This window comes from Loa loa (genome assembly GCF_000183805.2).
Source record: "Loa loa unplaced genomic scaffold supercont3.150, whole genome shotgun sequence".
Classification (NCBI taxonomy): domain Eukaryota; kingdom Metazoa; phylum Nematoda; class Chromadorea; order Rhabditida; family Onchocercidae; genus Loa; species Loa loa.
Window position 1 is genome coordinate 94739 of NW_018108330.1, and position 10533 is coordinate 105271.

The 10533-nt window shown below is 28.7% G+C and overlaps 1 protein-coding gene across 1 annotated transcript; it reads left to right on the forward strand.

Moving 5' to 3' along the window:
* Positions 1-8778: 8778 nt before the first annotated feature.
* On the forward strand, positions 8779-10159 carry LOAG_09374 (hypothetical protein; the record flags this gene model as incomplete). Its single annotated transcript, XM_003144902.1, has 3 exons — positions 8779-8923; positions 9029-9192; positions 9947-10159. The coding sequence occupies 3 exons, from the start codon at positions 8779-8781 to the stop codon at positions 10157-10159; spliced, it is 522 nt and encodes a 173-aa protein (XP_003144950.1).
* Positions 10160-10533: the final 374 nt, after the last annotated feature.

Here is a 10533-nt window from a genome sequence, read left to right on the forward strand (position 1 = left end):
AGAGAGAGAGAGAGAGAGAGAGAGAGAGAGAAGAGAAAGAGAGAGAGAGAGGTAAAAATTCTGATTTGAACAATTTATACTTATCATTTATGGTTTTATGTTAAAATATGGCAGATATATGATAACAGCTATCAAACAACTGATAATATTGATAGTTTCAATTATTTATACCTTTTTAGCCTAGAATAAATAGAAAATTATTATGAAATAGTATTGCTTGAGTAGAACGGAAATAAACGGGTAGAATATTTATTTCAAAAGGTATTCAAATTTAATTACAACATATATAATCATTAATTAATTATCATTATTATTAATATTTTTTGACACACAGTTGAGTTCGAATAATATTAATTTATGAAATAAACGTTGCAAAAACCAAAATTATTTAAAAAAAAAATAAAAATTAGCGAAAAAAATTGATTTGATCAAATTTTAAGAAAATATTTCCTAAATAAGCCATTTTTTTTTAATTTAAATTCCTATTGGCGGAAATTATAAATTGCAATGAAAATATTTTGAATATAAAAATGATTTCTAGAAAATGTCATTTTCATATGACAAATAGAGATGCTCATTGGGGAAAACATCTGAGAATATTGAAATTTTTTTCATTTCAATATTTGAAAAAAGTTAAAATTTCAAAGAAAAAAAAACATTTTATTATTTTTTGATAACATTTTATTTATTTGTTTAACATTAACATTTTATTATTAAATGCCTGAGCAAAGTGAGGATATAAATAAGTTTTCATTCAATTTTTTTTATTAGTCAATTTAAAAATTGACAACAAATTTGAAAATGTTGTCGTAAATTTCTCGACAGGTGGTATTTAATTATCATTGGACAAGATTACATATGTTATTTTGAACTATTAAAAGAAACTTCAAATTTGAATTGGCAAATTTATGAATCATGTTTGAAAAAAAATTGCATCGTAAATTTCTGTTATCAAAAAAAATGTAATAGCAAATGAAGTTTAAGTTAATTAAATTGATGATTTATTCCTGAAATTTGTGCAAAATATTAATGATTGTAATTACTGTTTCAATTAAAATATTAATCATTTGCGTAAAAATGGTTTTACGGCCTTTGAAATTGTTATCTTCAAAAAAGAAAAGGAAAAAAACTTAATCTTAGGCTAATTATTTGCAATTTCATTACGCTGAAACATCTCAATACATTTTTTTTTAATTCAATATTGCATTTGAAACTACAAAAAAACGCAAACCATTTGGTAAATTTTTTAAATTTTCTAACTTTCATAAAATACAATTATCTATGATAATATCTCAACATAAATTGTCAAATGTCATATAATTTTGCTTCCCTTGGCTTTTCTTCCATTAGATATGCGACGAAATTGAAAAAAAAAGACAAGAAATGTGAAAGATGCCACAAAATGTTAAGGCTAATTTATTTTTCTTTTTCTTTGCAATTAGCTTATAATGAATATTGACAGTTAACTAATTATTGACAAATGCTTTTTTACTAAAAAAACTTTCAATGTCACCTAATTTTCCTCTTCGTTAAACAAATTTCCGTCGTTATTATTTATCAAATTAGCAATGATTATTTGATTAATAAAGCCAAATGATAAATTGTCTAATTATATAAGAAGAAATTTGCATATGAATGATATAAGTTAGCTTTGTTAAATAATGCAAAACTGTAAAATCTTTTTCCAACTTAAAAAAAAAAACGGTTATTCCGTCATTTTATGCATACTTTTAATTACTAATTATTACTAATATAACAGAAATATGAATGAAATCATTAACAATAAGATAATGATGTCAGTAAGAAGTAATTGGAAATAATTAATTAAATTAGTATATCTATAATATTTACAATAATAATTGGTAAAGGAATACAATATGACGATGAATAAATGTAATTAAATAATTAAGCAATTAGAATAGTGTGATCATAACATTTACAAATAAATCATAAAATATTCCTCGGCAAAAAAAAATGTAACAAAACATATTTTAAAAAAATATAAATCAAAATGTAACAGTTAAAGGTATATCACTAAAAATAGAATGGACCGTTTTTCTTGTTATTATTATCATTGTTATTGTCATTTATTATTATCATTATCATTATTATTATTGCTGTTGTTGTTGTTGTCGCTATTGTTGTTGCTGTTGTTGTTATTATTGTTATTATTATTATTATTATTATTATTATTATTATTATTATTATTATTATTATTATTATTATTGTTATTATTTTATTTATTATTTTATTATTTTTATTATTATTATTATTTATTATTATTATTATTATTATTATTATTATTATTACTATCATTATATTTCTTATGTCAACTGATTTCAGAAAATATGGGCCCAAGCACGTCGTCACGAATTCAATACAAAGCTCGAAAAGTATTTGCAACAAAGGAATTAGTAAAAAAAAAAACAAAGTGATACATTTCAGTGATCCCAACCTGTATTATTGTCTATGAATGACTCAGAACACTTCATAAATGTAATGAAAATAACTGTGATCTTTGAATTTTGTCTGTCATCATTTGCAAAGTGTGAAAAATTTAAAAATGGACAGTCAAGCGATTCGTTTGAATAGTATGCCTTAAAAATGTCTTCAATTGCGCTTACTTAAGCTCCTTAAAGTTCCCGTAAAATTCATTAAATGTACTTTTTGTTACAGCTTTAAACTTAAGAAATAAAATTAGTTTTATTTATGAAAATACAGTCAAGCGTAGAAACTGCCAAAGACGACGATTTAATCAATATGTGATCAATTTCTTTTGATATCTCTCCATGCAATCTTCCTCAGTCTTCAATCTTGAAGGTTCCGATGTGCTTTTTCTCAGAAGGGAAAAAAAATTTCAAATCCTAAAATTCGAGCTGGTATAGATTGTGACTGAAGAAATGAAAATTTCAATATCGTTCATTGATTTGAGCCGCTTGCATAAGTTGAAATTCAATTCTTCCTGATATAATAAAGATTGTGATCAGAAATAATCCAGAAAAAACATTTGTCATTCGATCAACTATGAACTTTCGGGTCAGATCTTTTATGTCGGCTTCTATTTCATCTTGCTTATTTTTGCTCCCATCAACTTCTTCGATAATGTTTCGAATATATTTAGCCGAAATCAGTTAGCTTTCGCTCAAAACTATGAATGCAAACTAATTGACAACCGATATTATTCTGTACTAGTACTAGTAGCATCCTTCTTCGTTTATTCATTACTCCATTACGCCAAGAATATCGTTCCGGTTTCTCCTTATGTTTCATTGTATTTCTTTTTCCCTAGTTCATATTCTTAAGGATGAAACAATCCGGATTTGCATATATATAACAATCCGAATTGGAGTACAGTTGTGTACTCCATCCCAGCAATGCTGGAAGTGTTTTTTTTCGTCAATTTAACTAGCAGAATGAAGCATTCCCATCTTGGAGACCAATCCTTCGGTAATTGATATGTCAAATCTGTTTAGTGATATTGATATGCAAAACAACCGAATAATTTTTTGATAATTTGTAATAGGTACAAATGAATGGGTCCGTTTTATCTTTTTAAGTTTTTACCTGTCCACCAATTTTTTCTGTAAGTTTGTAGCAAAACTAATCCAGTGTGAATCTTAATTTTGTCAAATAATTTCGTTGATGAATGTGACACATTACTGACAACACTTTGGGATAATAATTTGTATGCTAGCCTTGCTTTGTTGATTCTCGGATATTTACTGACTTATCTAGAAGTTTCTTGAGAAGCTCATGGAAGAGTTCGACATACTTCAGAATTGGTTGACTAATGAATTTTTCGAAAAAATCATGAGAAGCACGCTATCAGAGACAACTTTGTGATGAAATAGCTTTCTACGCTTTCACCAGGAGGTGTGGAATATTTTATTTATCAAAAATTCAACCCTAATTGATTTGCCTAATTGGTATTCACTCTTTTCGTTTTGACCTATAATTCACAAATTGGTCTTAGAACACTTCTGCTTATGTATTTGTATACCTAGCATGATTACTTCAAGCATAGTTCAAGTCTAAGAAGCATATGGAAACCATGGCATTATTCAGTAAGGAGTAAGGCCAATTCAATAATAGTAATTTCTAGAATATGCTTCTTTGCCGTCTCGGCCTCATTCATATGATTTCGGCTGTAAACAAATTTATTATAAATTTGATTTTGACGACATTTTTGCTTCATTTTTGTATATAAGAAGATAAAACGATTCCAATTCTTTTTTTCAAAATTTAAAATTTTACTTCCTCACAGGCAATGTACGGATGGATATCGAAATTGAGTGAGCAATGAATTGATTTTCACATCAACCATTACATTTTTTTTTTTATCATTATAGATGTGCTCAAATCATTACTATCAGATTTGATTAGTAGTAATTACTAGAATATGCTTCTTTGACAGTAGTAGCAGTGACAATAATAACATCCATATGTCCTCATCACCGCTTCTGCGCAGGAAGCTGACCTCATATTCAAGATCAACATATGTTTTATAACATTTTTACGAGCAATTCTGTTTCCCTAATCACTTTTCTCCTTTATTGTAAATCAATCGTTAACAATTAATATTCAATGAAGCTTCCGTTAAACAATCCTTTGTTTTCTTCTGAACAGTAGACGCAATCTTCGAGGTCATTTATTATTGTACCTTGCAATTAAGCCAGTATTTCACATTTTACCAATACTAATTCGCACATTCTTATTGATACTTTCAAAACAAATTTTATTTTTCCTTTTTCTTATTCCACTGTTCCCATTCAAAAAGCCGAAAAAATTTTCTCTACCATGTTTGTGTCATCTGCGCATTGATAGTACGATAAGTTTGCTGTAACAATGCAACTATCAATGCCCAGAGCAATTTCAGAATTGTTGATGCTAAAAATGTCGTAGTAATCAACCCGTTATAATTTATGATATATAATTTCGAGTATCCTTATGATATGCAAAAGAAATGAAGTACTTCTGCTATTTTAAAATGCTTTCACTATCTTTTCCAACTAAATTTTTCCCCTGCAATTATTATTATTTTTGATAAAATTTTCAATTCGAAAATATTTTGAAGTACGGAAAATGACGAAAATTTTCTTTGCATGTCATTTCTTTTTCTATTTTATTAAAAATTATTCAAATGCATGGAAAAGGGAACAATTTTATTGCTTAAAAAATTGTACGCAAAGAAAGGAAAGGGAATTTTCTCTTCATTTTTTTTACTTTTTTTTATTAAAAATGGAAACGAACTCCAATAATATTTCTTTTTCCAATGTTATACTTGAGGAAATACCGAAATTTTACAAATTTTAAAATTTATTTAAAAGAAGAGAAGAACGAGTAATGCTTAGATTAGCTTCCTCTTCAACAAATCTTCACAAAAAGTCCTCTATTAGTTAGGAAAATTGACTGTAAATGTAATGAGAGCAAAGCACAGTTTATTATAGTTGACATTTTCATGTCCGCAATGCTTGCTAACGAAAAAAAAAATTCGTTTGCTGTTTCCCCGAAAAAAAGATATAATCATTTTGAAAGTTTTGATGTGAATTCATCATTTGCAGTCTTCTTTATTTGCTTCTAATTTACCCACCTTACCTCTGAAATTTTCCCAAGGAAGAAAGGCTAAACTTAAATTATTTTTCCTATAATCTTTGTTTACGGTTAAGTCATTTGACCATATGCATTCATCATAGGTGTGCAAGCAATAATCGTTATCGATTAATTTATAACCTCAAAATCTAAACTTCAGAATATTGATTGTGTACTAAATTTGTGACAATAATAATTTGATCGAGAGTAGATAGGTCAAATCAAATTAAGTGTTTTAGTATTATTGGATTTGGCAAGTTTAAATGAAAGCACGCAGGTTTGCGCACCTATAAGCAAGTTATCGGAATATTATATTACTACTCACAACAAACCAAATATTGCAATTCGCGCATAGAATATTCCTGAAATTTTATAAATTGTGCAATTTTTTTCGTGGTAATATCATTCAAAATGTCAAATGAACGTTTAACTGAATGACAAAAGAGAATTTGTAAGTCATTTATTATCAGAGAAGGGAAAGTTTCAAAATCATTTTGTGTACCTAACTATTATGTTTGTTTGTACTTTTTATCTTCACATGCATTTTGTCGAATTTATACTGAAAATTGATAAATTATATTTTCAAGCTTTACGTACCTTTTTTTTATCAAACTGAAAAAAAATTCCACAATTTCTGGAGGGTAAAAAATTGCTCACTAATATGCGCTAATATCTTTCGTTTTTTATAAAACAAGCTTATTTTATCGGGAGTGCTGAGTAATAATTAGATTAATTTAGCTAATTGATAAATGTGTCAGCAAATCGACCTGTTGCCACAACAACTGCTTCTCGAACTATAAAATGAAGCCACAGGTGGACAGGTGTCAATCTTCCGTTTTCTGCAATAAGGGATGCGATAATAATATTATCTCCCCCACTACACCATCTTGAATTTCTCTCGGTCCACTTCTTACTTTTGTTTATATTCTGACTAATATTCTACTGGAACACTTCACAGTTTTCCATTCATTCGCTTTTCACTTCCTTTCATCAATTTTCCTTCAATCGAGTGATTAAAACTTTCACATTTTTCGAATCCCAAATTCTATTAAACAAATTTGTGGCGACAAAAATTTGAATTGACAAAGTCTGACGTCCGCCCACATCTTTCACGAGCAAATTATGTTGCGCTTCCTCACACTTCCGCTTTTGCTACCCACATTTGTTTACTTTTCAGACGGAGTTATCACAGTTCACTTTGTATCCTCATCACATGTAGTCAACATTTGTTATCAAAAAAATCATTGACAAAGGGCAAAGAAACGAAGATAAAGAAAAAAAAGGCGAAGATGCTTGGAAAAAGTTTAAAGGTCAAAGATAAGTAGAATCTCTTCCCTTTCCATTTTTCATCTCATCGCATAGTTTTTATATTTTCCATTGCTAGTTTGAAGTTAGTTTTTAAAAGTCGAACAAGAAAAAAATTTTTTAAAAAGAACTGGAAAACATAAGCATCACACATACATATACATAAACGCTTTTTGCAAAAACATTTGTTCCAATTATAACTCAGCCACTTAAAGTTTGCTTATTTCTCGGGAAACTACCAACTGACGGTGTAAAATAGTCTCATTTTCCACTAACTGTAAGTTTCTTCTGAAAATTTAAAACTTTCGACAAATTCATAGCTAGAAGGACTTCAAATAAGTTAGTCTGTTAACATTTGCAACTCTTTCAGAACAAACGATTTTTATCTTTCGGATTCTTCCTTATTCTTTTCAAAGAAATAAATGAAATTAACAAAGAATCGCAGCCGATTCGTTTTATCGATAATTGATCATTCATTTTATTTCCAATTTAGCAATAAACTTCCTTGGAATTTTATTCCATGTTTTACCTAACTCTTACTATATTAATTAACTGATAGGTGAGTGATAAGATGGATTTCAAACCTTCATCTCAACCAATATCAATCAATGAAACAATTTAGAAATACTGGTGTTTTCAGAACTCATTTTACATTATTTAACTGAACGAACAACAAAAAGAATTCGATAGGAAATTGTGTGAACCCGGTTTATGCAAATTAATTTTGTATTGAGTGAATATGGTTAAAACCCTTTTGAATATATTTTAGGCATCATTTCCTGCAGCATCACGACATTGTTTGCTATGAAAATTTGTATGGGATGAACCCACTGACCATATCCGCATTTGTCCATTTATTTGTTGTTTGCTTAGACTAGTGGAAGAGTAGTAAGTGCATTGTTTCTACACTTTATTGACTGACTAAAGTCAACACAAATTAACCCTTTTCCCGTAATTGTTAATTGATACTCTGTAGAGCTATCAGTTACTTAAGTAGATCTTACTGATGAAGTTAATTGAAGGTATTGCACATACCTATTCATTTCACTCCGTTATTACTTTCTCTAATATCTTTCCATTAACTTTTCTTTTTTTTTTTTCTATTCTAATACAAAAAAATATATATATATTTTCTTGGAATGTGTAGTATTCCTACACGTACGTGTTTTAAGCTATAAAATCTTTAACCTACAGTATAATGATGGATAGTTTAACCTGATACCATAACGATAGTAATGTTTGGGTTACTTACCGTAAACAACAAAAGCTATTATATGTGAGATACATTATATTATTCTTGTGCTATATTCTTCCGGATGAATTAATTAGCAGGATTTCCCGAGAGAAAACATTTCCATCCTACAAAGGATAATGTTCATTCGTGTTTTGCAAAAAGTAAAAAATTTCGGGGATCGTACACGAAGTTTCTCATTTTGTTACAAGCAAATAGGAATATATTTCCCGTTCCCAACCTATTTTTCTATTTTCATGCATAACTCTTATCATGCCTCATTAGAATTCAGATCATCGCACACAGAACTGATCTATTGCGCCCTTCATTTCTTTTTGTGGTAACTTTTATTTCCGGAAATGCTTTGATAAAAGCATATTGTAATTCAGGATGAGACCAATTGAAACACGAAACTTTATAGTTTGTGAAGATGTATTACGAAGAGATCAAACTATGTAATTTAAGCGCTTGGAAGCTCTTAAATTTGTAAGTTCTAGCATTGAGCTTGAATTAAATATTTTAGTATTAATAGTAATTAGTTGTTTAGTGATCTATTGATAGGAACGATAAGAAATTGTCTAATGATTGCTTTAAAAACTTTCTGATATAAATCATTCGTACTACGCTGTTACTTTACCTCCATCCTTTTCTCAATGACAACAACCTATTATACTTCATTATTTTTCCTCAGTGATCACACTCCTCTAAAAGTGAATTATGATAATACATATTTATCTTTTACAATTATTAATAGCCAGAAGCAGACCTGTCGTAATCCGATGAATATGGATAGCAAAGGTATAATTGATTCAATGGCATTCTTGTCCATTTTGATGGATTTATATTCAAATCATAAAACTAAAATAATAATGTACCCACAGCTTTATTACCTTTCTGCTATAGTATGGAAGAAAATGACGGTAGCATATGATGTTTTTAGAAAAGTCAAACAAATATGTCCAACGGATCATTTCATGATTTATGAGCCGTTTTCTATTGCTCCTCAATTCGTTTCATTCCAACTGCGCTCATTTTTGATGTTCCATTTAATTGCTTATCCATGTAAAGTTTTCATTGTCCAACATGCATTTACATTCATACTTATCCAAAAAATCATTCAAAATTTGAAACTAATGATTACAAACTTTGTAAACAAATAAGAAATACCTGAGACGAACAACCGTTAGATGCTAAATTTAGTTCCCTTCAACCTTTGAATCAATCACAAGTCTATGCAGTCCCGAAAACGTCTGGTTTCATGTTTTTTTTTTTCCTGATTCTATGTGATAAAAAAGGGGACATGCGATATAATACGATTGAATGGTGACAAGAGAAATATCCGGACTTTTCATCTTACATTAAAAAAGAATTTTTCAAATTTATTTAATTTTTCACAGAAACTATCCAAAATATTTTATATTATGTGATGAGGTTGTAGAACGACAGGAAGATGATTACCTTTTCGAACCATTCTTAAGTTAATTAGGAAGTATTCATCACGTCTACATTTTCACGTCATTGAACAAATCGAGATTCTATACAGGTGCTGTAATTTACTTTTTCTTGCTTCGCTGAAAATATTTTTGAATACCAATTATAAAATTTTATTTATCAGTTGTAAAAGTGAAGCAAACATTCTTCTACCATTTATAAATAGCTATTTTAGTTATATTTAAATTTTAGATTGCCGTCACTATTACCATATCATTATCATTTTTCTTTTTTTTTATCTCGTCATCATTATCAATATATTTATCTTAGTAAGCATGCCGATTGATACTTCCTGCTGAATTTCTTCAATTAACTACTTATTTTTCTCAGGCCAGATCAGCATATATACAAATGATAAGTGAAAAAGAAAGATATGGATTTGGATGTTTTGCTCGAACAATCACCGCAAAACAACAACCAGGATCAAAACCAAAGCTTTTCTATTCATTGGAAAGCAGTCATCCGACCAACACACATCAAAAATCAGCCCATCATTTGGTCTCTAAAAGTCCGCAACTTTCTATTGGTAAACTTATCAAATGAAATTTAAATTTTAACAATCTAACTTCTATACATACCCTTATGGAACTATTTGGAATTAGAGGAACTTAGATCCTCTCCCATCTGACTATCAAATTATGTTAAAATTCTCCACCATTTTCATTTTATTTTCTTCTTCTTTTCAAGGAAATTCGATACGTTCTGTTTCTCGATAACGGTAACACATATGCAAAGCTCGAATCAGAAAGATTAGACCAGATATTGCTATTATTAAAGCTAAAAAAAAGAGGTAATGAAATGGTAATTATTATAAATGAGGTAACTAATGAATCAATTTAAGAATACTTCTATTCTGTTAGAAAAATTTCTGGCTATGAATAAAATAATCCTAATTAAATTCTAAAATTATGGCATGT